At 53.2% G+C, this 27,791-nt stretch overlaps 2 protein-coding genes across 3 annotated transcripts; both read right to left on the minus strand.

The window, feature by feature from the left end:
* Window positions 1–1,407: 1,407 nt before the first annotated feature.
* Window positions 1,408–15,706, minus strand: LOC138814571 (uncharacterized protein C16orf96-like). Of its 2 annotated transcripts, none has more exons than XM_070003574.1 (13): window positions 15,084–15,706; window positions 13,813–13,898; window positions 13,367–13,477; window positions 12,236–12,310; window positions 11,436–11,600; window positions 9,132–9,250; window positions 8,676–8,738; window positions 7,515–7,598; window positions 6,936–7,086; window positions 6,729–6,828; window positions 3,638–3,709; window positions 2,788–3,001; window positions 1,408–1,564 (listed from the first exon to the last, which is right to left on the minus strand). In XM_070003574.1, the coding sequence occupies exons 1-13, from the start codon at window positions 15,427–15,429 to the stop codon at window positions 1,549–1,551; spliced, it is 1,602 nt and encodes a 533-aa protein (XP_069859675.1). In that variant the 5' UTR covers window positions 15,430–15,706; the 3' UTR covers window positions 1,408–1,548. The 2 variants fall into 2 exon arrangements, with proteins under 2 accessions (XP_069859675.1, XP_069859673.1); XM_070003572.1 differs by having other exon boundaries at window positions 14,586–15,706.
* LOC138814448 (elastin-like) lies at window positions 15,620–27,721 on the minus strand. The gene is made up of 8 exons (XM_070003340.1): window positions 26,555–27,721; window positions 19,520–19,624; window positions 18,135–18,215; window positions 17,845–17,931; window positions 17,489–17,766; window positions 16,856–17,373; window positions 15,739–16,757; window positions 15,620–15,637 (listed from the first exon to the last, which is right to left on the minus strand). Exons 1-8 carry the CDS (start codon window positions 26,966–26,968, stop codon window positions 15,620–15,622), a joined length of 2,520 nt encoding a protein of 839 aa, XP_069859441.1. The 5' UTR covers window positions 26,969–27,721.
* Window positions 27,722–27,791: the final 70 nt, after the last annotated feature.

A 27,791-nucleotide genomic window follows, 5' to 3' on the forward strand; every position in this document is an offset into this window, starting at 1 on the left:
CAGAAAAAGCCGGAAGTGGGGGCTTAGGCTCGAGTGGTAGAGTGCTAGCCTTGAGCTGAAGAGCTGAGGGACAGCACCCAGGCCCAGATTTCAGGCCCCACATCCAAAGAAAAAAGCTCAGGGACAGCACCCAGGACCTGAGTTCAAGCATCAGGACCAACACACGCAGCAGTATGCCTTCTCAGTGGGGCGGGGTGGGTGCCAGATGAACAGAACCCCCAAGCTGCTTTCTGTAAGTGGGCAGGGCTCCTCAGACAGCCTCAAAGAAGGCCTTGTTCTCCTGAGACCTGGACATAGGACGGCGCCCAGGGCCACTGAGTGATCCCAGGGTCTGTCTGGTGGCTCAGACGGGGGTTCTCTAAGAAAACACTGTGGCTGCCTGGAGAATAACTGGCTGCTGCCCAGGTCTCTGAGGGTCTCTAACAGTAGTCTTCTCCCAGTGGAGGACAGACGAGGCCTTTGAGTGGACGAACCTAAGTGTGGAGGCCCCTCCTGGGTTGGCCCAGAATGTCAGGCTGTGTCCAACTCCTGCATTTGGAAAGGGCTCTGGGTTTGTAGCCACCATTTATGGGTTTCAAGGAAAACTGAGCACCGTCTGTGTAGTAAGGCATGCTTGTAATCCCGGCTATGAAGGAGGCATAGGTAGAATCAAAGTGTGAGAGAGCCAATTGGAAAAAGTAAGGGTGGTAGGGCATCTGCCCAGGGCAGAACCTACATTGTCCTGGGAGTTTCCATCTTAAGTTAATGAGTGTGTGGTCTCTGTTCAGCCACCTTTCAGTCGCAGGGGAGAGGCTGGGAGGTGCAGGGTGGTCACCATGCATGTTTCATCCACTCCAGAGCCACCTCCATGTATGGCCCTCTTCTGCAAAATACAGCCTACCTCCCCCTGGCTGTCCAGCCCATTGGTGAACCCACCAGAACAGGCCCCTCGGCCTTAAACCCTGTGTCCTGACTCCCACACCGAAGTGACAGATGCCCTGCTGCTGTCCAGCCTGACTGTGCAGCTGTCCCAAGCCAGCACCGAGGAGGGAGCTGGGCCAGCCCTGCCTTCCCCAGTGGATTTCCACTGCCCCCCACTGCCAGCACCTTCCCCTGCTGTAACAGGGCTGAGGCGACTGCCTCGGGGCTGGGGGAAGGCTGGGGGGCAGATGTGAAAGCATCCAGCTGTGAGGATGGGGGGGCGGGGGCGGGGAGTCCTCAGCTCCCCTGTGCCAAGGATGGGCAGGCAGAGAGACCCCGGCCCCTGTGTCATCCCAGCAGCTCCCAGGCTGCACTGGAGGGTACAGCTGGGGCCTGGGGGTGTGGGGAGGATGAGCTCAGGGTGGCAGCCAGAGGACAGACCAGGGCTTCTCCAGGGCTACCCCCTCTGCCAGGGGCAGCCAGCCAGGCTGCTCAACTACACTCAGAAAGAAGGCAGACTTTATTCTTGCCAGAAGTTACAAAGAATACTCATCTGCACACAGGCTGGAGTCTGAGACTGCCCTGCCAGGGTCCCCCCGAGTGAGCTGGAGAGGTGAGTCAGACGCCTGGGTCAGGAAGAGCTGGGACTCATTTGGACCCATTCCTTGGAGAAAGAAAGGATGAGTCAGGCTGGGGGTGGCCTCAGGTGAGTGGCATTGGGTGGGCACTAACTAGTGGCCTCCCACGTCAGGGAGCCCTTTACCCCTCATCCTCCTGAGTCCCTCCCTCCTGCTCACTCTCCACTGGCCCCCAACTTCCTACTCAGACCAGGGATTCACTGCCCACACCCAAGCACAGGGCCATTGTGTCTGTGTCTGTGGAGTGGAACAGAACTGTCAGCAGTACGGAAAGGAGAGGGGAGGGCCATAAACAGAGGGAGGGACAGGCCGGGAGGCGGGTAAGCCTTCCAGAAGGTCATCGGCCCGGGGAGGTGACCACGGGAAAGCCTTTCGCTCTGAGCTCTGAGGCAGTGAGCTCAGAGTTGGCTCTTCTGCCACCAAGCATGTGGCCTGTGAGCCAGGGACCCTGCCAGCGGGGAGGGGGCCCTGCCACCCTGGGATAACCGCGAGGCTCTGCAGACGGTGCACACGAACACACTTCAGTTCCTAACCGTAATGCCAGCAAAGACCAATGTGAAATGAAATGTGTGCACACAGTGAAGTTTGGTGCCTGTGGGAAAACTGGACCGAGTAGAAATAGGCCACACAAGACGTGCAGAGATGGCCGGAGCTGCAGCAACACCGATGAGGATCATCTCAGCAGAATACCAATGAGGGCTTTTGTTTTTAAAGGCAGAGGCTCCCTAGGTAGTCCGGGCTGGACTTGAACTTGAGAACACCTCGCCTCAGCCTCCCAAGGGCTGGAACTGCAGACATGCACCACCATATGCACCAGCTCGAGAAAGGGATGGCTTAAAAAGTTCACTCTGGGGCTGGGAAGATGGCTCAGTGGTAGAGCACTTGCCTTGCATGCATGAGGCCCTGGGTTCGATTCCTCAGCACCACATAAGCAAAAAGAAAAAAGCTGGAAGTGGTGCTGTGGCTCAAGTGAGAGCACTAGCCTTGAGCTGAAGAGCTGAGGGACAGAGCCCAGGCCCAGAGTTCAGGCCCCACGACCAGACCCCCCCACCCCCCCCCCAAAAAAAAATTCACTCTGGAACTGTGTTGCCTATGAATGTATCTGATGAGGACTGTGGAGGGGGAAAGGGGAGGTAAACGCGTAACTTGAGGGTCCCCTGTACAGGCCCTTGTCCTACAGCCAGGGCCCTGGGGTTCCACCGAGGGAGAAGAGGGGACCCTGTTGGGGGAGGCACAGGGTGGAGCTTACAAGTTGATGGACTCCTCGGTAGACTTCGTGCTGGTTCTGGGCTCCGGGGGCACAGATTTCTGGTGCCTGAGGGGCACTGGGGCCTGCTGGGGTTCTCCCCGGGGAGGGATCACCAGCGGCAGCAGTGGCAGCAGTGATGGTGGCCGAGCCATCATGGTGGATACAGGGCGGGAGGTTGAGCTGTCACTTGTGCGGTAACCTGGGAAGCTGGGGGCTGGGGAAGGAGCAGAAAGAAGAAACCCATCTCCTGTGTTCTCAGAGCACTTCCTGACACTGCCGGGAGAGACAGAGGTTTTATAGGCCACAGCAGCTAGTGACCACACCTCTCCTGGTCCCAAGCACCCAAAACTTCTTTGTAGTGACCCAAGATATATGACTGTGCAATTGGTGCGCTGGGTATGGAGTCTGGAGGGTGTGGAGTCTGAGCTGAGCCTGGTGACCTGCGCCATTCTCTTTGGGATGACTACCAGTGCCCCTCACCCCATTGGCTAAGGGTCAGAGGAGGCAAGAAGGAAAAGAGTGCTGTAAAAACTAAGTTCCCCTGAAGGCCTGGTACACGGAAATGCACATCAGGGGAGCTCAGGGACGCAGCCCCTTCCACCGGCTCCTACAGCTCCCTGCCCTCGGACCTAGGAAAGTGAGCTCCACCCTACAGCCAGGTGGACCCTCAAGGAAGACACCTGGCCACACTTCTGGAATAGTACCTGGGGCCAGGAAGTTCCCTGGCAGGGTGAAGCCGAGCTCGGGATGGCTGGATGGGGCCCTGGTGAAGTGTGGGAGGGGGAGGATGTGGACAGCAGAGGCTTCCAGGACTCCAGTGGGCCAGGAGGCTGGGGTGCTGGGTACTCACGGGGGTGAACGGCACTGGGGCGCACTCGGTCAATTGGGGTCTGAGCCCGCGGAGGACATGGGATCTTCACAGCTAAGAGAAAAAGACCAACAGGTTGCAGGCTGGTTCTCCTGGAGCGAAGCACCCTGCAGCCTGAGTCCCACTTGACTTTTCCCTCTGGGAGGACCACAGCGTTTACCAGGCCCACCTTCCACACCCCTGACTCTGCCCATGCCCTATGGGTAGAGACCCCCTGTTCATTCCTGTTCCAGTCCAGAGCATCTCTAGGATGCATCTCCAGGCCAGGGAGAAGAGGGACAATCAGCAGACAGGGCTTCATGGTTGAAGCAACATCCAGTGGTTCTTTGCAGCTTCATTTGTTTGTTGTTTTTGTAACAGGATCTTATGTTTTCAGGCCGGCCTTGAACTCAAGCTATCGCCCTCACCTCAGCCTCATGAGTTGCTGGGAACTACAGGTGTATACCACCATACTCAGCTATCTGGGAATTCTTTAGATATTTCTGCTGGGGTAGGCCCTATAACATCCCCCACTCCTATCTTTCAGTGCTTCACCTTTTATTTTTTAGCTAAAAGTCACATAACAGCCACTACAAGGGCAAAGCAGGCAGTCATTCCCCATCCCCCATGCCCAAATAGAGACCGTCCTGCTCAGGCTGACTTGGAACTACAATCCTCAGACTTATCATCCTAACTAGCTAGGATTACAGGTGTGAGCCACCGGTGCCGTTTGTCTCTCTCTTCTGAGCTCAAAACCTCCCCCTGAAGCTGGTCAACAATCATCCTGACATTTACCTACTACCATCCCAATACCAGGACCAGCAAAGTGGGACCTTACAGGACAAAGGGGGCTGTACCGAGTTAAGGACCCTGAGATGGAGGGTTAGCCTGGGGTGGGGGGCGGGTTCATGTAATCACATGTCCTCCTGAGGGTCAGAGTCACCTGTGACCATGCAAGCGCAAGCCACAGCAATGTGCTTTGAAGATGGAGAAGCTGAAAGGCAAAGGCTCTCCGCTCGAGCCTCTAGAAGGGACTTGGCCCACAGAGCTCAGTGATACCGGCTTTGGACTTCCAACCTCGGGAACTAAGATACTAAGCTTGGGTTGCTGTTGGTGACAGCAGGCAGAGGAAATGGATACAAGGCAGTTCTAGACGGCTGTGTGTGTGTGTGTGTGTGTGTGTGTGTGTGAGATCTTGTGAGAGTGTGTGTGTGTGTGTGTGTGTGTGTGTGTGTGTGTGTGTGTGTGTGATCTTGTGTGTGTGTGTGTGTGTGTGTGGGGCCCACCTGTTTCACGCTTATTTGAGGCAGTTGCCTGCAGCTAGTAAGGAGGGCTGAGCTGGCCGAGGTGTGCTTCTCCCTCCTGCCTCCCTCCCCACGCAGCCTGTAGCCTGCCTTCCTCTCGCCCTGCCCTCACAGGGAGCAGGCCAAGCAGCACCTGGAGGTCACAGGCTGGTCAAACAGGAGCCTTTGGTGGCCCCTGTGGGACAGGCAAAGGACTGGCACCGTGGACAGGGTGGGGCCGATGGCACCGGCATTGGAGGCGGGGCTGAGTGGGGGAGGGGCCCTGCCTGGCCCTCTTAGGTGTTCATACTGCTTGAGTCTGTCTTGGATGAAAATTTGGATGAAAATAAATGAGTGCAGGACAGCAGGAGCTCATCAGGAGCTCTGCCCGCAGACGGGTTTCCAACGGATACATTCCTTTCCTTCCCTCCCTGCCCCCCTCCCTCTCTGGGGTCACAGCCCCAGTGGGTCTCTAGTACTGGAGTTGTGTGGGCTGGGTGGGGTCTGGGAAAGCATGACCCACTGGACGAGAAGCCCCTCTCTGGGTGTGTGTGGGGGGGGTAATGGCAGTTCTGGCCCCTCTGCTGAGGGTATCTCCTCCTCTCTCTGTGTGTAAGGGACCCTAGACCAGGCTTCTTGGGCAGGGAGCTGGGGAGGCCCTGGCACGGTCAGGGTCATTAAACATTAGCCCTGTTTTTGTGCTGCTCAGTGATCCCTAAACCCAGGTCTGCAGGTGGGGTCCTGAGCAGCCACACGGTGCCTGGGCAGAGGGCAGGAGCGGCAGAGGGCAGGGGCATGGCGTCCCGCCCTCCTGGAAATAGGGTGGGGCCCGTGGCTTATTTGGAGGCAGGCCTCTGTGGATATAATTAAGGATCCTGAAATGGTGCTACCCTGGTTATACTGAGCCTCAAGCCAATGACAAGTGTGCTTGTGGGCGTCAGAGGAGAAGACGAGGCAGAGCTGGGGTGATGTGCCACTGCCAGGGGACAGGAGGAGGAGCACAGTGCTAACCACACCTTGATTTAGACTCCAGTCCCCACACTGCTGTTGCTGCTACTACTCGGCCGGAGGCCCTGCTGTGTGGCAGCTGGCTGTGGCAGCTGGCGTGGTCGTGTGTATCTAGTGTACCAGGAAGGCAGCTGTCAGTGGCCACAGTCAGACCCTTCTTCCTGAGGGAAAGCACCCACAGGGGAGCGGAGAGGCACCCCTTTTGGTAGGGCAGGCCCAGTGATGGGTCCCAGGTGGAAGCCAGCTGGCGGTGAGCCTGGACACCATAGCAAGCTGGTGACTGGTTCTGAATAAATGCACAGAGGTCAGGGGCTCCCGCTGGGCTGGCACTAGGGCATGGGGTCGGGATTGCCTGTGTCTCCTCTTCATCAGCCCCACTCCTCCTGTACCTGGTTTCCGCCTACCACAGGGTCTTTGAACTCACTGTTCTTCACTCACTCTTCAAAAGCACCGTGGCGGCTGTCCAGTCCTCCCCACAGACTGACGCCCTGACACAACTCGCCTATTACTTGCCCACTGCCACTCCCTAGGCTAGCAACCGCGTCACAGGTCCTGTTCACTGGAACCTCCCTTCAGGTCAGCTAGCAATCATTCATCGTGGATTCTTGCCTTTCAGGTATTTGCTTACAGGTCTCTTGCTCCCTGCTGGCCCCTGAGGGGACCACATTTTAGTGAGGAACTGTGGAGGGGCCCCCCAGTCAGGGAAGGCACAGGCCGTGGGCCTCCCTCACGCTGCACAGACCCAGGCCCAGGGCAGCAAAGGTGCGTAGGGTGGTTCAGCGCCCCCTCCCCCACACCCGTACCTGTCAATTCCTTCTCCCCGGCGGGTGGCTGAGTCCCGGTCGGGGGGGTCATGCGGCCTCTATAAAGGATCCCATCCACGCCCAGGATGTCCACCTCCGCCTGTTGGACGGCCCAGGTCCCAGGTTAGCGCTTCCGTCCAGAAGCCCAAGCTCGACACCCATAGACACCTGTGCCCGGGCATGGGGCCCCGCAGATGTCAGACTCACAGAGTCATAGTCCAGCTCTTCCGGGTCCCCGTAAGGATAGAGTGTGGTCATGTTGTATGTCTTCTGCCTGGTGGCGGTGTTTCGGGGCCCATCACCCCAGTCCTGCTGGGTGCTCAGGGGGTCCATGCCTTGCAACTGCAACTTCTGTTCCCTGCATAGGGCAGAGGCTCATCTGGAGATGCCCCGGCCCCTCCACGGGACCATAGGACGGTAGGAGGTTAGTTAGTGTGGAGGCTGGGACCCAAGAAGCCAGCAGGAGGGGAAACCAGCAGGTTTGGTTGTCACCTTTCTCACGACCTGGGGCAGGGTCACAGAATCTCTCTGAGCTCAGTTTCTCCAACTGTGAAATGGGATGATAATGGAAAACACCTCAAAGGGAAGCCTTAAGGACTCCACAAAGCGGGATATGCCAAGGTGTCTAGCACAGAGCCACAGCCAGGGCCTCACCCACGTTCATCGGGGCTGGCAGGGGCTGTGAGATTTAACGGGAGGCCTATTCTTTTGGGAAGCTTTGGGGCAGTTCTTGGTCTGCGGTAGACCTCCGATGAAGATGCTGGCCTCTCCGTCTGTGGTCCTCACCTTAGCATCTGCTGCTCCAGGTACTCATAACCATTGGCACTGGCCGGCCGCAGCCTCGAAGTTTTGCGGATGGTGATCAGCTGCCTGTGGAAAGCAGGGAGGCAGGGCTGCGGCCCCAGCAGGAGGAGGGAGGTGCAACAATGCCCCCCCACACCGAGATGCCACCTTCTCACTGGAACAGTCCCATGCTAAGACACAAGCAACTGTTCTTATAAAAGTAAAACCTAACTCAAGAGGCTGAGATCTGAGGATAGTGGTTTGAAGCCAGCTTGGGCAGAAAAAGTCCTGTGAGATTCTTATCTCTAATTAACCACACACACACAAAAAAACTGGAAGTGGAGCTGTGGCTCAAGTGGTAGAGCACTAGCCTTGAGCACAAAGAGGTTCATGGACAGCACCCAGGCTCTGAGTTCAAGCCCCACAACTGTCAAAAAAAAAAAAAAAAAAGTAAAACCTAGGCAGGTGATGGTGGCTCATGCCTGTAATCCTAGTTTCACAGGAGGCTGAGATCTGAGGATCATGGTTTGAAGCCAGCCAGGGCAGAAAAAGTCTGTGAGAATCTTCTCTAATTAACTACCAAAAAGCCAGAAGTAGAGCTATGGCTCAAGTGGCAGAGTGCCAACCTTGAGCAAAAAAGCTGAAGGACAGCACCCAAGCCCTGAGTTCAAGCCCAATAAAACAAAACCAGAGCAGCCTTGAAGAGGCCGGGGCTGCTCCACTCTTCCTGACACACAGACGCACACAGGCCAAAGTATACAGGACCAGGTGATGTCCTTCACTAGATCCAAGTTAAGCCACACTAGAACATACTGATCGCTAACATCTCATAAAGAACACAAAAGCACAAAGCAGCCAGGTCACTCCTCTAATCCTAGTTTCTCAGGAGGCTGAGATCTGAGGATCACAGGTCAAAACCAGCCCAAGCTGGGAAGTCTGTGAGACTCTTATCTCCAGTCAACAACCAGAAAACCAGAAGTGGCGCTGTGGCTCAAAGAACACCACTAGACTTGAGCAGAAAAGCTCAGGAACAGCGCCCAGGCCCAATTTCAAGCCCCAGGATCACCAACTCCAACACCATCGAAAAAAAGCAGAGAGCAAGCTCAGCCACTGGTGGCTCTGCGGGCGCCCCCTGGCGGCGGAGGGCCTTGGCGCCGTACTCACGGGCTGGTCATCATGGTCACAGGCCGATCGCAGGAGATGCACTTCACCCGCTCAAACAGCTTCCTAGAGGACACGGTGGGTGGTCAGCTGTCCCCAGGGGCTAGGGTGGGGGCTGGGAGAGCTGCAGGGTCCCTCCCTGCTCTCCCCATCCTTGGCTTGGGGACAGAAGGAGGGGGGTCAGCACACCTGTGGCTCCCTCCCACCCCAGACATCAGACATGGTCCTCCATGCCAGGCTTTCCTGGGGCCCTGGGGCAGCTGTCTGGGCAGAGTTCCGAGGTCCTAGGCTCCAGAGCCACTCCCACTGTGTGGTCCCCCACATCCCTCTGTGAGCCTCAGTTTCTTCATTTGCAGCATTTAAGGCTGGAGACCACATGGCAGGGGAGCCCCCTCCCACCCCTACCCTCGCGCCCCGGCCCCGCCCCGCTCTGCCCCGTCCCCAGGCAGCAGCCCTCACTTCCTAAAGCCGGCAGCACGGTCGGGGTCGAACCGAAGGCTGTCCACCACCAGCTTGAGAACCACGTGCCACAACTCCTGTATTTCTTTCTTTATCCCCTCCAGGTCGTTGGAGACCAGCTGCCAACCAGAGCAAAGAGAAGACAAGCTCATCAAGGAATGCTCACCCAGCCACCTGCAGCTCCAGAGAGAATATGGAGATGCCCTGTTGAGGGGAAGGCTCCAGCCCGGGTTAAGACTTTGCTCCCCATGCGTGTTCTTGGACCAGGGAAGCTGGAAGGTGAGCCTCCCAGCGGCCACGGGAAAAAATGCTATTAGCTGCTGCCTCCAAATCTATTGCTTAACTGCAGTGGTAGAGGCTCTCCGTGCTCCGGACATGGGTACCTTTGACACAGGTTCATGTAGAGTCTGTATGCAAAGTTCATTTGCTTTTCCTATGCTCATGAACCTGTGCAACCACCTCAACTACAGGACATTTGCTTCCCTCTCGGAAGAAGGCCCGTACGCTTGACCAATCACCCCCATTTCCTCCTAGTCCCTAGCAGCCATAATCTACTCTCTGCCTGGATTTACTTGTTCTAGAAATTTCATATGAAGGATGTCACATACTATGTGGCTCAAGTGGTAGAATGCCAACCTTGAGTGAAAAAGCATGTGAGGCCTGAGGCCCTGAGTTCAAGCCCTAGTACCCCCCCCACACACACGTGTCTAATCCTAGAATTTAGGAGATTAAGGCAGGTGAATTGTGGGTTTGAGGCTTGCCTGGGATACACAGCAACCTCCAGCCAGGGCTACATAGTGAGATTGTACCTCAAAAAAAAAAAAATTGAGCTGGGCACAGTGGCTCACGCCTGTAATCCTAGCTACTCAGGAGGCTGAGATCTGAGGATTGTGCTTCAAAGTCCAGGCAGGAAAATCAATCTCTCTCTCTCCCTCCCTCTCTCTCCCTCCCTCTCTCCCTCTCCCCCTCTTCCTCTCCCTCCCCACCCCCCCTCTTTCATTAGTGGCAGTTCTGAGGCTTGAACTCAGGGCCTGAGCACTGTTCCTGAGCATTTTTGCTCAAGGTTAGTGAACTGCCAAGCCACAACTCTACTTCTTGATTCTGTTGGTAGTTTTAAACTTTCCTACCTAGGCTGGCTTTGAACTGAGATATTCAGATTTCATCCTCTTGAGTAGCTAGGATTATAGGTGTGAGCCATCCACACCTAGCATGTAAGACACCAGCACTAGCCTTGAGCAAAAAGGTCAGAAACAGAGCCCAGGACCTGAGCTGAAGCATGAGGTCTGGTGCACACACACATGCCACAACCATCGAAAATTGTAAAGCAAATATGGCAACATATTACTGGTTATTAGATCTGGGGGTGAATGCATGTGGATACATTATCTGAGTATTTCTATTTTTTTTTTACTATGTCTGACACCTTTTCAAATAAAATGCCACTGTTCCCTTGGCTAAGTCACAGGAGACATGACAAGTTCTTCCTGCTGTGTTGGTCACTGGCTGCCATGTTGTGGGAGCACTCAGGCAGCCTTGAGGCGGCAGCAGTGGGATGAGGACCCGAAGCATCCTGCCTACAGACACGGGCACCATCTTAGAAGACACTCCTCCACCCCCTCCCCCAGGCAAGCCTTCAGATACGATACCAGATGTCACATTTGTTGTAACCTCATGGGAAGATCCTATGCTACCAAGCTAAATTGCTCTCAATTCTTTTTGTCTTATTTTTGTTTTTAGCTCTCAAATTATTACTATATGTATTTTTTGGTTGGTCATTGGGCTTGAACTCAGGGCCTGGGTGCTATCCTTTAGCTCTTTTGCTCAAGGCTAGCACTTACGGTTTTTAAGTGGTTAATGGAAATATGAGTCTCACTGGGGCTTTTTTGTCTGGGCTGGCTTCAAAGTGAGATCCTCAGATTTCAGCCTCCTGAGTAGCTAGGGTTATAGGTGTGAGCCACTGGCTCCTGGTTTTTGCTCTCAAATTCTTACTCCTTAAAACTGCACATCTAGCCAGGCACATCTAGCTACTCAAGAGGCTCAGATCTGAGGATCGCGATTCAAAGCAAGCCTGGGCAGGGAAGTCTGTGAGACTCTAATAAACCACCAGAAGAGCAGAAGTGGCGCTGTGGCTTAAGTGATACAGCACTAGCCTTGAACTGAAGAGTTGAGGACAGCGCCCAGGCCCAGAGTTCAAGCCTCACCACCCCCCCCAAAAAAAAAAAACTCTGAACATCTGCTATTAAAGACTGCTAAGTTCTGGAGTCGTTTGTATTCAGCAGCAAGTGCTAACACAGAGGTGCTCACTTTGGTGGCCAGGTCCTTCTTGACTTGCTTCAGCGCCTTCTTCCAGTCCGCTTCATGAGTTGACAGCTTGAAAAGCACGCTCTGAACCATCTCATTCATCTCCGTGGCTATTAGGTCCAGATCAGTCCTGTTTGCCTTGCTTGCCAGAGCACTTTTTTCAGCTTTCTAGGGAGACAGGGAGCACAGGGGACAGTGCTGGGTGGGGATGGAGGTGGGGCAGGAGATGCTGAACAATGTTCCATCCCTTTGGTTAGCATTTTTTTTTTTTTTTTTAGTTGGTCATGGGGCTTGAATTCTGGGCCTGGGCGCTGTCCCTGAGCTCTTCAACTCAAGGCTAGTGCTCTACCACTTGAGCCACAGCAACATTTCCAGTTTTCTGAATGGTTTATTGAAGATAAGAGTGTCATGGCCTTTCCTGACTGGGCTGGCTTTGAACTTCAATCTTCAGATCTCAGAGTAGCTAGGATTACAGGCGTCCAGCTTTTTTTTTTTTTTCTTTTTTCTTGTCTTGTTTAGAACCCTTGGGGTCTATGCTGGCTTAAACTCAACTCTGGATCTAACCAAGGTTTTCCTGTGATGAAGAAAAGACATCTGTCTTTTTAAGTATAGGTAACACTGTCACTAACCTGAGTTGCTGAAAAGAGGAGAAAACAGGACAACTTTTAAGAAGCTTCTCTGGCCTTCCAGTCTGAGTAGAGGCTGAGAGCATTCTGGAAGGTTCTTTGGCTGGCTCTGTCCAAGTAGAGAGCTGGGGTTGGGACCAGGGGGGAACAAGAGGCCAAAGACCTCTGCTTACTCACTTCTTTCAGCTCTTGCTCCATTGTGATTTTATCCACCTTCTCTTGAGTCAGCCTGTCGATCTGAGTCTGAAAAGACTAAGCACAGAGCAAAGGCAGGTAAGACATTCTGCAGCCCTGGAGAGGGAGTCTCCTGCCCTGATGTAATCACAGGGCCAGTTCAACTCCAGTCTGCCCTGGGGTCCCAGTGAGAACTGCTGTCTGCTGACGCGTGGTGGCCAAGCGTAGGGGAAACCTTGCTTCCCCTTAGCACTGCTTCCTCTCCACTTTACCAGACTCTCCTAGAGCAGCAACAGCAGCTAGCCTGCTTAGTGGGGGGCCTCCCACGCCCCCCTTTTTCTTCCAAGTGGCTAGCTCCCTTCATATCTGGTCTCCAGTTGAGTAGATCCAGGGTCAGCACTCTATATCTACCTTCAGGTTTATCATGCTAGTGAGCCTGCTGTTCTAGAAAGGCCCAGAAATACTGAGAACTCAAGGAAGGGTCTTGCTTCCCAAAAATGACTGAGTTTAGGTCAAATGTTAAGAAGGTAACTGCTGGTACAGGAAACCCTCTTAATTATTTTTTTTGTTCAAAGACTGGGACTCCTACCTGGTCTCTGACACTTTGCCCATTGGCTAGTGCCCTACCAATGGAGCCATGTCTCTAACCCCTAACCTCATTCAGTGATTCCTTTAGCAGGTGTAACTCAGCCCTTCTAGGAACGAGTGACATGGAGGCTGAGGACAGATACTGTTGAGACCCTGTCTTATGCATGTGTTGTTTTTAATTGAAGTGTAATTTATACACTATAAGATATCCTCTGAAGCCTGTAATCCTAGCTATTCAGGAGGCTGAGATCTGAGGATTGTGGTTCGAAGCCAGCTAGGGCAAGAAAGTCTGTGAGACTCTTGTGACAAATGAACCACTAGAAAACCAGGAGTGGTGCTGTGGCTCCAGGTAGCAGGATGCTAGCCTTGAGCAAAAAAGCCCAAGGACAGTGCCCAGGCCCCGAGTTCAAGCCCCACAACCAGCCAAAACAAACAAACAAACAAAAAGTGTCCTTTGGCTCTGCAGCCTTCTGCACATCCCTTCTATGCATTCCCAAGGAAGAACTCTCCCTTGCCTGTCCTTCCCTGGTCCCCCAACCTTCCAACCTTGAAGTCTTCTAGGCGATTCTGGAGCCTTCCTATCGCCCGGTCCAGCACCATGTATTGACTCTTCATTGTGTCTATTTGGGTACCCCAAATTCTCTCAAGTTCTTCTTCCTAGATGAGGGGAGACACAGGCATCTGAAGCCTCTGCTTCAGCCTCTGCCATGGCTAGAAGGGGCCCACACACGCCAATTTGCTACCAGACAAAGCACCTGAGGTGTTTGTTGGAAGAAATTGTGTTGCCTGCCACCCACCTACTCACTCACCCACACACTCCCTGCAGCAAGCAGATGGCTTCTGCCTGCTGTAGCTGCCCTCCATCCACGTACTACCCCAGCCCTCCCTCCAGCTGCAGGGTGGATGAGGGCCGGGGTCTGGGGAGCCAGCTCTCTGCCCCCCAGTTCATCTCATCATCTTCTCAAAAGCTCTTTTCTGTCTGAGACACTCACCTGGAGCCTGGATTTCTGGAGGTTCTTAAACTTCTCCTCAAGTGATTCCATCATGGTCTCAAACCTGGAGGTGTCTTTTACTTTAACTAAAAGCAAAGCACGCAAAGGACAGCTTGGCTGTTGGGGGTGAGGAGGAAGATGACTGGCTAGAGCTCCTACTGCTGGTCATGAGATTAGAGACAGTGGGAGCAGTATGGAGGCAGCCCTGTCCCACAGACACACTCTCAGCTTTGGGCCAGGCAGCTAATGTTAGGTTCATAGAAGCTCTAACTAAAAATGAAAATCTAGTCCCGTGATCCTCAGATCTCAGCCTCCTGAATAGCTAGGATTACAGGTAGGAGCCACCAGTGTACAATCAATTGCCAGCTAGAGACCCAAAGAGCCCCTCTCCCCAAGAGACTGCACTGTTCCCAGAATAGACTAGTAAAAGGCTAGTGCTGAAGCCCAAAGAACAAATCCCTAGTGACTGATTAGTGATTCTGCGAGGGGAGCCAACTAAAGAAAGCGAGTGGTTGGGGCTGGGAAGGTGGCTCAGTGGTAGAGCGCTTGCCTTGCATGCCTGAGGCCCTGGGTTCGATTCCTCAGCACCACATAAGCAAAAAGAAAAAAAAAGCCGGAAGTGGCGCTGTGGCTCAAGTGGTAGAGCACTAGCCTTGAGCTGAAGAGCTGAGGGACAGCGCCCAGGCCCAGAGTTCAGGCCCCACGACCGGATCCAAAAAAAAAAAAAAGAAAGCGCGTGGCTGCTGCCCTTCTTAGGGCCAGGGTGGGCCTACCTAGATGAGTCAAGCTCTGTTTCAGGTTGGCTGAGAGCTTGGCGAACTCTGCTTTCAGGGAGTCCTGTGAGACAGGCATTTGGGCAATGTGGCCAAAGGAGTACTGGACAGCCTTCTTCTTGTCTTCAGGGCTCACAGCTTGAATGCCAAGAATCATGGACTGGGAAAGGGTTGGCCTGGCTAGGCTAGGCGAAGTGTACAATGGGGAGGATTTGACGAAGTATGGGTGCGATTCTTCTTGCTCTTCCGCCTCATCTATGACCATGGAGAAAGTAGTCACAGGGGAAGGCCCTGTGGCCAGACTATCTGAAAAGCCTCCTGAGGGCTCAGATAGCTCTGTGGTAGTCGGTTTAGTGGCAGAGGCATCCTTGAGTGCCTTGGCGGCAGCCTTCGCTTCCCTGGCTGCTGAAGTGGCTGCAGCTGCATAGGCTGCTGCCGTGGCGGCGGCCAAGCTGGCAGTGGTCTTGGCTCGTTTGAAGGTGGAGCCAAGATGCTTACCCCGTGTTTCAGAAAGCTCATCCACCTGGGTTCCACGTGTGGGGGTCTCCTCAGAGGTTCCCTGAGGTTGGGGGTAGGAATATTCACCCTCTATTTCTTCAACAGATGGGAGCTGGCGGGCCGCCATCCTGTGAGACTGGTGTGGCTTCAGTGGACTAGGCCACGAGTATCCTACCTCCCTGGATGGCGGTATGGCCGAGAATAACTGCCTGGGAAGAGGCTGCCTGGAGACTGATGGACCTGGGGCAGGCAAGTCCAAGAAGGGCCAACTGTCTGGGGCAGGGCCAGGTGTAGGCCAAGATGCTGGCACTAAACCTGGTGTTGTACCAGGCTCTGGTGCAAGCATGGCCTCAGCTTCCAGCCCTGTCTCAGTCCTAGGTGCAGGTACAGGCCCAGGCCCAAACCAAGACAGTGCAAGTTCAGGTGTAGGCCAAGACTCAGGTGGGGGCCCAGGCCCAGTCCCAGATCCAGGTCCAAGTCCAAGTTCAGGTCCAGGCCCAACCCCAGGCAGTGTAAACCCAGTTGCAGGCCAAGACTCAGGTGGGGGCCCAGGCCTAGGTCCAGGTCCAGGTCCAGTCCCAGGTCCAGGCTCAGGTCCAGGTCCAGGTCCAGTCCCAGGTCCAAGTCCAGGTCCAGGTCCAGGTCCAGGCCCAACCCTAGGCAGTGCAAACCCAGTTGCAGGCCAAGACTCAGGTGGGGGCCCAGGTCCAGGTCCAGGCTCAGGTCCAGGCCCATGTCCAGTCCCAGGTCCAAGTCCAGGTCCAGGTCCAGTCCCAGGTCCAAGTCCAGGTCCAGGCCCAACCCTAGGCAGTGCAAACCCAGTTGCAGGCCAAGACTCAGGTGGGGGCCCAGGCCCATGTCCAGTCCCAGGTCCAAGTCCAGGTCCAGGCCCAACCCTAGGCAGTGCAAACCCAGTTGCAGGCCAAGACTCAGGTGGGGGCCCAGGTCCAGGTCCAGGTCCAGTCCCAGGTCCAGGTCCAGATCCAGGTCCAGGTCCAGGCCCAACCCTAGGTAGTGCAAACCTAGTTGCAGGCCAAGACTCAGGCGGGGGCACAGGTTGAGGCCCAAGCCCAGGCACAAGCCCAGGTCCAGGTCCAGGTCCAGGTTCAAGTCCAGGCCCAACCCTAGGTAATGCAAACCCAGTTGTAGGCCAAGACTCAGGCAGGGGCCCAGGCCGAGGCCCAGGTCCAGGTCCAGTCCCAGGCCCAATCCTAGACAGTGCAAACCCAGTTGCAGGCCAAAACTCAGGCAGGGGCACAGGCCCAGTCCCAGGTCCAGGTCCAGTCCCAGGCCCAAGCCAAGACAGTGCAAGACCAGGTGTAAGCCAAGTCTCAGGTGGGGTCACAGGTGCAGGTGCAGGCCCAGTCCTAGTCTCAGGTCCAGGTCCAGGTCCAGTCCCAGTCCCAGGCTCAATCCTAGACAGTGCAAGCCCAGGTGCAGGCCAAAACTCAGGTGGGGGCACAGGCCCAGGCCCATGCCAAGACAGTGCAAGCCCAGGTACAGGCCAAGACTCAGGAGGGGGCCCAGGCCCAGACCCAGGCCCAAGCCCAGGTGCAAATCCAGGCCCAAGCCCAGTTGCAAGTCCAGGCCCAAGCTCAGTTGCAAGTCCAGGCCCAAGCCCAGGTGCAAGTCCAGGCCCAAGTTCATGTGCAAGTCCAGGCCCAGGCCTAGATACTACAAGCCCAGGTGCAGGCCAAGGTGGTGGTGCAGGCCGAGGCCCAGGCCCAGCCCCAGGCCCAGCCCCAGGTGCAGGTCTAGGCCCAGGCCCGGGCCCGGGCCCAGGTGCAGGTCTAGGCCCAGGCCCAGGCCCGGGCCCAGGCCCAGGCCCAGGCCCAGGCCCAGGCCCAACCCTAGATAGTACAAGCCCAGTTGCAGGCACAGGCCGGGGTGCAGGCCCAGGCCCAGGCCCAGGACGCGGTGCAGGCCCAGGCACAGTCCCAGGCTGGGGCACAGGCCCAGGCCCAGGCCCAGGACGCGGCGCAGGCCTGGGCCCAGGCGCAGTCCCAGGTTGGGACACAGGCCCAGTCCCAGGCCCAGGCGCAGTCCCAGGTTGGGGCCCAGGCCCAGTCCCAGGCCCAGGACGCGGCGCAGGCCCAGGCGCAGTCCCAGGCCCAGGCGCAGTCCCAGGTTGGGGCCCAGGCCCAGTCCCAGGCCCAGGACGCGGCGCAGGCCCAGGCGCAGTCCCAGGCTGGGGCCCAGTCCCAGGCCCAGGACGTGGCGCAGGCGCAGGCCCAGGCCCAGTCTGGGGCCCAGGCCACAGCCCGGTCTGGGGCCCAGGCCACAGCCCGGTCTGGGGCACAGGCCACAGCCCAGTCTGGGGCACAGGCCACGGCCTGGGCCCAGGCCTGGGCCCGGGCCCCAGCTCAGGCCTGGGCCCGGGCCCCAGCCCAGGCCCAATCCAAGACAATGCAACCCCAGGTGTAGGCCAAGACTGAGGTGGCTGTGCAGGCCCAGGCCCAGGCCCAGGCCCAGGTCCAGGCCCAGTCCCAGGCAGGACCTGGGTCTGGTCTAGCTTTCCCACACCACTGGGTAGAACCACATGCACAGGCTCTAACTGGGCTTTTGTGTCAGCATATTGTCCGGAGGTAGGGCGTTGGACACCATCCTTTAGGTCCTGGCTCTGGGCAAAGGTGGCCTCTCGCAACGGCTCACCAGTCTGCTCACTCCTTGGTTGAACAAGTACCTGCAGAAAAAATAGGGGCAAGGAAGTTGGGCTGGCTCCCCTTCCCTTTCCCCCTCCTCCTCTTCCTCTTCCTCTCACCCCAGTGAACATGGCCTCATGAAGGCTACTCCACAGCACCACGTCCTCAGCTTTGGGGATGTTCTGAATCTTGTTCTGGATGGTAACCTGTGCAGCAGGGATGGGGTATACAGGTATGAGTCCTGGGGGTGTGTGTGACACCATTCATGTGGCCCCATTCCTGCTCAGGGGCAGCTGTGGTCCACAACACCCCCAACATTTACAAAGCAACCTTTCCAGACCCTGTCCTCACCCTGTCCCTCCCAGTTCCCCTGAACCCAGAGTGGAAGGATGGGGCCCACAGCCCTCACCACTTCCCGCTGCAGGGCACTTGTCCTCCGGGTCTGCATTTTTAAGCCTTCAGAGATGACATCTACTTTTTCCGGGCGAATCTGTCAAATGAGCCGAATAAGCTGAGGATACAGGTTCTGATCCCAGCACCGCTGCTTTTCCTACAGCACTTGGTGACTAAGCTTGAGAAAGGAGAAGGGAGTTTCTTTCCCAGGGATGGAAAAGGAAAACTAAACAAAGGGTTCCAGATATATAAGTTTGGGAAATCCTGGGCTAAAATATTTGAGTTTTGTACTGTAGGACTTCTCAAAATCATGAATAGGCAAAAGAGAAAAAAAAAAAAAGAAAGAAAGAAAAAGACTCCAATAAGAAAGCATTGTTTCTTGCATAGATTTGTTCATGGATCGTTTTTAGTGTTTCATGGCTCTAAAGGGCGCTGTCTGCGCCAAGACTAAAGTTCAAAAGTAGCTAAACCTTGGCTGCAAGGTATATCTATATTTATATGTACATATAAAGAGATATCTGCTATATATATCTATATAGATATATATACCTATATATATCTGGGGTATAGAGATCTGCTTTCTAACTCCAGTTTGGACTTGCGGGCTATGGACTGGGGGCAGTTGCCTCAGGCTTCTGGGATTGTGTCTTCCACGTCACGAAAGGCAGGGGTGCAGGTGGAGCTGGTCCATGTACCCATGTTGGGTTTATCCTGCTTTTTATTTATTTTTTTGGGTCCGGTCGTGGGTCCTGAACTCTGGGCCTGGGCGCTGTCCCTCAGCTCTTCAGCTCAAGGCTAGTGCTCTACCACTTGAGCCACAGCTCCACTTCTGGCTTTTTTCTTTTTGCTTATGTGGTGCTGAGGAATCGAACCCAGGGCCTCAGGCATGCAAGGCAAGCACTCTACCACTGAGCTACCTTCCCAGCCCCTTATCCTGCTTTTTAGTGTGCACAGAGTTTTCTACTAGAGGAAAGATGTCCTCTTTCTGTTAGGTTGGTGCAACCGAAGCCTGCAGTTGTTGAGACTACTGAGTACCAGACTGAGATGAGGCCAACCTGGAGGAAGGCACCACTGAGAGACTTCCATGTTTGTGAGTACTAGAGTTAAGTGTACCTGAAGGCATCCCTAGACTTTTCAGTAAATGACACAGTAAGTTTTGTTATTTTTTCCTAGGTCACAATGAACTGGGTTTCTGCCACTTACCACTTGATGTCACAACACGGTAGAACAAGGAGTAAAGCATGGCTACAGAGAGCTAACCAGGACAGGTGCCAAGTGGCTGGGCTAGCTCAGCCCCTTTCTCTTTCCCCATGGCTACATCTCCTAGTTTTTCCTTATTGTACCAACCATCAGAGGTCTGATCAGCATGGACAGTGTGGAGGATATTGGGGAGGTGGCTACCTTCTCAAATATATCCCTCAGCATGTCCATGTCCTTCATGAATGACTCAACAGTATCCTTGAACTGATGGAGTTCAGTGAGCAAATCCTGCACAGTCTGCATCGCCTGAGGGGGAAACAAGACTGTGAAATGGGTGTAGCTGGTGTCGAAGCTTTCTGATGACAGCCATCATCCTAGGACTTCTGTTGGTTCTTTCAAGGTTTAGGCTGGAATATACTCAGAGACCAGCAAATGATATTCAAAACAATGGGTGCTCAAGTCTCAGGAGGCTCTGGGTAAGAAAGGAAGGAAAGGAGCAAGGAAAGACAGGAAGGAGGGAGGGAAGAAGGGAGGAAGCTAGGAAACAAAACAATATATGAGATCATACATCCATCTTTGAAACCTAACTCAGGACAATGGAAATGGAAACAGAGTAGCAGGACTGCTGTAACACAGTAAGTCTGTGTTGCTAACATGTACAAAGCCCTAGTTTCCATCCATACTGTGGAACCTGGCAGCACTTATGGCTCATGCCTGTAATCCTAGCTACTCAGGAGGCTGACAAAGCCAGCCTGGACAGAAAAGTCCTCGTGAGACTCTTTTCTTTTTCTTTTCTTCCTTCCTTCCTTCCTTCCTTCTTTCTTTCTTTCTTTCTTTTTTTTTTTTTTTGGTCAGTCGTGGGGCTTGAACTCTGGGCCTGAGCGCTCAAGGCTAGCATTCTACCACTTGAACTACAGCACCACTTCTGGTTTTCTGGTGGTTTATCAGAGATAAGAGTTTCACAGGCTGGGAAGGTGGCTCAGTGGTAGAGTGCTTGCCTTGCATGCATGAGGCCCTGGGTTCAATTCCTCAGCACCACATAAGCAGAAAAAGCTGGAAGTGGTGCTGTGGCTCAAGTGGTAGAGCGCTAGCCTTGAGCTGAAGAGCTGAGGGACAGTGCCCAGGCCCAGGGTTCAGGCACCATGACTGGCAAAAAAAAAAAAAAAAAAAAAAAAAGAGTTTCACAGACTTTCCTGCCAGGGCTGGCTTTGAACCTCAATCCTCAGATCTCAGCCTCCTGAGTAGCTAGGATTATAGGCGTGAGCCACCAGCACCCGGCAATCCATGAGACTCATCTCCAATTAACCACTCAAAAATGGGAAGTGGTGCTGTGGATCATATGAGTGCTAGCTTTGAGCACAAAGAGACTCAGGGACAGTGCCCAAGCCCTGAGTTCAAGCCCCACAACTTACAAAAAAATACAGAATGGTACTAGCACAGAGTGTCATAGAGTGGAAAGTCTAGAAATAAACCCAGAAGTCTACAGTCTAAACACAGGCAACAAGACCATCTTTACAAATGATGCAAGGACAATAGATACAATTGTGAAAATATGAGCTGGAGTTGGGCACTGATGGCTCATATCAGTAATCCTAGCTACTCAGGAGGCTAGGATCTGTGGGTTGTAGTTCAAAGTCAGCCTGGGCAGGAAAGTCTGTGAGTCTGTGAAACTTTTTTTTTTTTTTTTGGTCGGTTGTGGGGCCAATACTCTGGGCCTGGGCGCTGTCCCGTAGTTCAAGGCTAGCACTCTACCACTTGAGCCATTACGCCACTTCTGGCTTTTTCTGCTTATGTGATGCTGAGGAATTGAACCCAGGGCCTCATGCATGCAAGGCAAACGCTCTATCACTGAGCCACCTTTCCAGCCCCTCTGTGAAACTCTTATCTCCAATTAACCATAAAAAATCCAGATGTGAAAGTGTGGCTCAGTGGTAGAGTACTAGCCTCGAACAAAAAAATCTCAGGGAGCCGGGCGCTGGTGGCGCACGCCTGTAATCCTAGCTACTCAGGAGGCTGAGATCTCGGTTCAAAGCCAGCCCGGGCAGGAGAGACTGTGAGACTCCTATCTCCAATAAACCACCAGAAAACCAGAAGTGGCACTGTAGTTCAAGTGGTAGAGTGCTCGCCTTGAGCTGAAGAGCTGAGGGACAGCGCCCAAGCCCAGAGTGCTGTTTTGGTTGTAGAGGGATTAAAATGAGGGGGGAAGTTGGTTTTTTTAAAACATTTTTTGGTTGGTTGTGGGGCTTGAACTCTGGGCTTGGGGCTGTCCCTGTGCTCTTCAGCTCAAGGTGAGCACTCTACCGCTTGAGCCACGCACCACTTCCGGTTTTCTAGTGGTTTTATTGGAGATAAGAGTCTTATGGACTTTCCTGCCCGGGCTGGCTTTGAACAGTGATCTTCAGATCTCAGCCTCCTGAGTAGCTAGGATTACAGGCGTGAGCCACCAGCGCCCGGCTCTAACACTTCCTGTTTAGCTAGGAGATGTTACCCACCATGACCAGCTATTGAGTGAGATGGGGAGGGGAACCCAAATGTTTGCCTCAGCTGATCTCCAACTGCCAAGAGGAGGGAGTTTTGAAATAAAAAGAACAGGTCTAAGCCCAGATTCCTCAAGGTTTTTTTTTTTTTTTTTTTTTTTTGTTGTTGTTGCTTTGTAGGTCACAGGGCTTGAACTCTGGACCTGGGCGCTGTCCCTGAGCATTTCAGCTCGAGGCCAGTGCTCTACTGCTTGAGTTACAGCACCACTTCTGGTTTTCTTGTGGTTCATTCAAGTCTCATGGACTTTCCTGCTTGGGCTGGCTTTGAATCATGATCCTCAGATCTCAGCCTCCTGAGTAGCTAGGATTACAGGCGTGAGCCACCGATGTCAGGCAGATTGCTCAATTAAAAAAAACAACAACTGGTAGGCAGAACAAAATTATTAATAGTGCCATCATTCTCCATGTCTTCTCTCCCTCCCCCAATTGCAGCCTGTGATGCTGCTCAGCATTATCACTACAGGGGAGAAAACCTAACTAAGGGTTCAACCTTGCAGACCGAAGGGTAGCTTCACAGAGAGATGTGGAATCTTGAATGCTGGAAACTGTCACTAGGGGGAGCAAGTGTGCAGGGCCGCGTGGGAAGCATGGGAAGGTCCTTGCTTGGCAGGAGGCTGTAGGGATCAGATGGCCCATGGGAGCTCAGGTTGTTTTTTTGTTTTTCCTCCCTCTCTTCTTTTCTCCTTTCCTTTTTTTTTCTTTTCTTTCTTCCTTTTTTCCTTACCCTACCTTGCCCCCCACCCCTTCTCCTGCTTCTGCATGCTCTCTTTTCTTTTCTGTGCTGGTCCTGGGGTTGAACTCAGGGCTTGGGTGCTGCCCCTGAGGTTTCCCCCCCCCTTCCCCACCCCCTTGGCTAGAGCTCTACAACTTTAGCCAGAGCTCCATTTTCAGTTTTTATGGTGGTTAATTTGTAGATAAGAGTCTCACCGACTTTCCTGCCTGGATTGGCTTCAAACCGCTAGCTTCAGACCTCAGCCTCTGGAGTAGCTAGGATTATAAAGCATGAACCACAGGTACCCAGCCCCTCTCTCTGGTGTTTGCTATGTACTAGCCCAGGCTGGTTTCAAACATGCTACCCTCCTGCCCGGCCTCCTAAATGCTAGGATCATAAGCATGCAACACCATGCCCAGCAGAGCCCAGATTTTCTAGTCCAAAAGTCTTTGTCAATGTCTAATCCAGCACCTGCCAAAGCCTGGGGACATATTTTTTGGGGGGGTCTGGTCGTGGGGCCTGAACTCTGGGCCTGGGCACTGTCCCTCAGCTCTTCAGCTCAAGGCTAGGGCTCTACCACTTGAGCCACAGTGCCACTTCTGGCTTTTTTCTTTTTTCTTATGTGGTGCTGAGGAATCGAACCCAGGGCCTCATGCATGCAAGGCAAGCGCTCTACCACTGAGCCACCTTCCCAGCCCCTGGGGACATTTTTTATTTGTACAATTAGGGGATGCTTCTAGTTCATACTAGCTAGAGAGGGAGACTCAACATCCTGTAGTGCACAGACCAGCCCTGAGCCTTGAAGAATTATCTGACACAAACTATCAATAGTGCTGAGACTGAGTTCTGGAATCCAGCCCTTCTTATCTGTGACATGTGGTTGGGCCCATGCCCCAAATTTGATGGTGTCCTGACCAAGAGACAGGTCCCTGGTACACATCTGTAGATCTTCCCAAGCCTCAAGCCCACCAAGGGGCAGCATTCACTCTTTCTGGGATGGGTGCAGGGGGTCGGCAGGCTTCAGACTCCCTTCTATATCCCCCTTGAGGGGCATTTGACAAGGGTAGCAGAGGCCCCTAACCCACCCAGCCCAGAATGGGGGGTGGACGGGGCAATCGAGGCAATCATCAGGACTGACATGGCATATGGCCCGCCAGCCTCACTGGCTGCTGGGTGCAGACACTTAGCAAAGCAGCTTGCACCATTCTAGCACTAGCTACCATAGCAACCCGCTTCAATGGGTCATTGTGGTAACCCTAGGCAACCTAAATCAAGTTGGAAGCAGGCATCATTCTCTTAACGGAAGGGATATTCCTTATCTGTACCAACAGTCCTTTGAGGGCTGTAGGAGCCAGGTCTGAACCTGTCCATGAAGCCCTCTCAGGAGCTGGGTGGGTGACCTTGTTCAACTGCTTAGGGCAATTAGAAAATTCTGTAACCCTTTACTCACTCTCCATTTGCAGGCTGGGGGTAGGCTGCCATAAGGGGCTGGCATAGCAGACATCAGTGCCTTCTGTCTGTCCAACCTGCGAGGCTGCCACCATCTCCTGCAGCCTTGTCTCCGGCAGCACTGTCTATGTTGTCTGGTGTGGAGCCACACCAACCCTGTTCTATTCCTGTGTATATGGAGTATCTTTGCTTTCTACTTCTCAGTGTCTTTGAATCTAAAGCATGTCTTGGGCTGGAGACATGCATCAAGCAGGTAGAGCGCCTATCAAGTGTGAAGCCCTGAATTCAAACTCCAGTGTTTAAAAAAAGTATTGGCCGGGCGCCAGTGGCCCACGCCTGTAATCCTAGCTACTCAGGAGGCTGAGATCTGAGGATCACGGTTCAAAGCTAGCCTGGGCAGGAAAGTCCGTGAGATTCTTATCTCCAATAAAACCACTAGAAAACCGGAAGTGGTGCTGTGGCTCAAGCGGTAGAGCACTCGCCTAGCGCTGAAGAGCGCAGGGACAGTGCCCAAGCTCAGAGTTCAAGCCCCACAACCGACAAAAATAAATTAAAAAAATAAAAAAATAAAAAAAAATTTAAAAAGTATTGTCTTGGGGCTGGGAAGGTGGCTCAGTAGTAGAGTGCTTGCCTTGCATGCCTGAGGCCCTGGGTTTGCTTCCTCAGCACCACATAAGCAAAAAGAAAAAAAGCTGGAAGTGGCACTGTGGTTCAGGTGGTAGAGCGCTAGCCTTGAGCTGAAGAGCTGAGGGATAGTGCCCAGGCCCAGAGTTCAGGCCCCACGACCGGACCCAAAAAAAAATTAAAAAAAAAAAGTATTGTCTTTTCCATAGCATAAAATTGGAGGATTTTTTTCTTTGTTCTATTGCCAGTCTTTGTGTTTTGTTCCATAAAACATAGATAAAAATAGGGACATAAAGCCAGGCACCAGTGGCTCACAATCTGTAATATAGCTATTCAAGAGGCTGAGATCTTTGGCTCACAATTCAAAGCCATCATAGGCAGGAAAGCCTGTGAGATTCTTATGTCCAATTAACTATCCAAAAAAAAAAAAAAAAAAGCCCCAGGTTGGATTCTTCAGCTCCACATAAGCAGAAAGAGCCAGAAGTGGCATTGTGGCTCAAGTGGTAGAGCACTAGCCTCAAGCTGAAGAGCTGAGGGACAGTGTCCAGGCCCACAATTCAGGCCCCATGAATGACAATAAATAAATAAATATCTCTTTTTAAAAAAATAAAGCTAGAAGTGGGGCTGTGGATAAAATAATAGAATCTGAGCAAAGGAAGCTCAGAAAACAGCACCCAGGTCATGTTCAAGCCCTAGACTTGTGCACATACACGCACGCATGCACAAAAGTACTATTCCACGGTGTTTGGTGCCAAGCATCAGCCCTGTCTAGCAGTGATTTCACTCCCCTGAAAGATCCTGGTTCCCTGACCAGTCCCTCCCTCCCATTCTTCATCTCAGAAAATGAAGAACCTGAGTTGGCTCTACAGATAGGCTCTGCTGGACACTCCACATACGTGGAATCTCACAGGCCATGGCCCTGTCCTGAGTTCTCCATGAGGCCCCAGGTTCCTCCCTAAAATGTCTGTACCTCTTAGCCTTGGCACAATGGGATCCCGCTCCCCCTACCTGCCCCAGGCTCAGGCCCTGGTGTTCCTCCAGGATACTAGGGCCAGCTGACTTGCTGAGACTGCAATCCACATGTTTCTGTGCTTCTAACAGCCAGCCTAGGTAGGGTACCTGGAGGTGTCAGGTTCTGTGCCAGGTACTTGGTGTGCACTGCCATTCAGTGTGGTTTTTTTTTTTGTGCCAGTCCTGGGGCTTGAACTCAAGGCCACAGCACTGTTCCTTGGCATTTTTTTTCTCAAGGCTAGTTCTCTAGCATTTGATCCAGGGCTCCACTTCTGGCTTTTTGGTGGTTAATTGGAGATAAGACTGGCAACTTTCCTGACATACACTGGTTATTTGTCCACACTAACTGCATGCCAGGTAGGTGAGCAGCTCTCAACCAGAGGGCTTAGCTCTGCCCCCAGCTCCGCCCATGATTAGCTGCTGGACATCTAGTGAGTTAAGGAGAGTCACTTTCCTGGCCTTCGCAATGGGGACACTGCACCCTCCTCCCTCTACATGGCTACTTCTCATGGCTTTGTATTCCCATGCTTTGTCCATCTGTCTCTTCCAGTAGGCTGAGAGCACCTGGTCACCATGATTACAACAGTGCCACCTCAACATTTTTTTTTTAATGGAGGTGAGTATCATGTAACACACAGTTGGATGTTTTCAAGGGCACAGTTCAGTGGTGTTTAGCACATCAATAGAGTTATGCATCTATCACCTCTATTTAGCTCAGAATCTGTTCATTACCTCAACAAGAAATCCCACACTCATCATTCCTTATTACCCTCTCCTCAGGCCCAGGGAAACCTAGACCTGGGTCTCTGCATTTACCTATTCTGGGTGTTTTGTGTAAATCACACACCATGTGTTAGAAGAGGGAAGCAGTGGGGTTTGGAGGCTTCTGGAAGCCCGTGTTACCTTTACTATGGCCTCCTCGTTGCACTCCGTCTTCTTCTGGAGCTTGAGGAAATGCCACAGGTCCACCATGGGCCGCTTGTCCCCTGTGCTGCTCTCTAGGAGGTGGATGGTGGAGGGCAGGGTCTTCAGGATGGACAGCTGACTCTCTAGCTTGTTAATGCGGCTCAACACAGGATCAGAGTTGTCAGGCTGCTTTAAGGATGGAAAGATGGGCTGAGCAGCAACTTCCTTGGGTGCAGGCATCTCTGAGGTCTCGAGGAAATCCTCTTCCCCGGAGAGGTCCTTCTTAAGCTCGTCCAAATGAAGGTGTTTCAAGATGCCCTGGAGCACGAGATGCAGGGCCCTGAAGTTCACCACTCCATACTTGGGAACAGCAATGTTGGTCAACTCAGCAAATGTGAGGGACGGGCTCATCTTGCTGGAGTGTAGGTTGATAGGAAAAGGGTTTTGGGTTGTCCTTAAGGACAAGTTGCTTTCAGTGGCCCAAACTGCTGCATAGGCAGAAGCTTGGGAGGTGGCTGGTCACAGTGATCAAGGAAAGAATTGCCTCTGTCCTGAAGCTGATTGGCTTTTGGTTACTAGGAGACCAGAGAACATGATCAAGACACATGCTTCTGAGAGCCTGGGCAGGCCAGGTGCACTGGGGTGCACTTCACCCAGAAGAGATGACCCATTAATATTTGATGAATATTTGAATAGTGAACTGGCAGCCTCTTCATTGAAGCCCTCTGATCACGTAAGGCTGATGGCCCTTCCTAAGAGGTCTGGAGGGAGGGGATGGAAACGCAGCTTGCTCCTCAGAAGTCTCTAGAATCAGGACTGAAACCAGATTTCTTTCTTTTTTTCTTTTCTTTTTCTTTTTCTTTTTTTTTTTTTTGTCGGTGGGGCTGAACTCTGGGCCTGGGTGCTGTCCCTCAGCTCTTCAGCTCAAGGTGAGCACTCTACCTCTTGAGCCACGGTGCCACTTCCAGTTTTCTGAGTGGTTTACTGGAGATAAAGAGTCTTGGACTTTCCTGTCCAGGGTTGGTTTCAATCATGATCCTCAGGTCTCAGTCTCCTGAGTAGCTAAGATTACAGGCATGAGACACCAGCGCCCGGCTTGAAACCAGATTTCTTTTTTTTTTTTTTTTTTTTAATTTTTTTATTGTAAAGATACTATACAGAGGGTTACAGTTACATGAGTGGGGTAATGAGTACACTTCCTCTTGAACATTGTTACCCCCTCCATTGTTTTCCC

The sequence above is a fragment of the Dipodomys merriami genome, unplaced genomic scaffold (genome assembly GCF_024711535.1).
Source record: "Dipodomys merriami isolate MVZ:Mamm:240054 unplaced genomic scaffold, mDipMer1.0.p SCAF_60, whole genome shotgun sequence".
NCBI lineage: Eukaryota > Metazoa > Chordata > Mammalia > Rodentia > Heteromyidae > Dipodomys > Dipodomys merriami.

Excerpts from the sequence above, each read along its gene's own strand:
- LOC138814571 (XM_070003572.1), bottom strand. The coding sequence starts at position 15,429 with ATGCTTGCACCAGAGCCTGGTACAACACCAGGTTTAGTGCCAGCATCT. Across the intron at positions 7,599-8,675 it reads GTGACCATGATGACCAGCCC|GCAGCTGATCACCATCCGCA; the intron begins GTGAGTACGGCG and ends TGCTTTCCACAG. Across the intron at positions 3,002-3,637 it reads CCCCAGTGCCGTTCACCCCC|CCCCCAGCTTCCCAGGTTAC; the intron begins GTGAGTACCCAG and ends CTCCTTCCCCAG.
- LOC138814448 (XM_070003340.1), bottom strand. The coding sequence starts at position 26,968 with ATGAGCCCGTCCCTCACATTTGCTGAGTTGACCAACATTGCTGTTCCC. Across the intron at positions 18,216-19,519 it reads TGAGGGATATATTTGAGAAG|ATTCGCCCGGAAAAAGTAGA; the intron begins GTAGCCACCTCC and ends CTCATTTGACAG. Across the intron at positions 16,758-16,855 it reads AGACCTGCACCTGGGCCCGG|TATCTAGGCCTGGGCCTGGA; the intron begins GCCCGGGCCTGG and ends CTGGGCTTGTAG.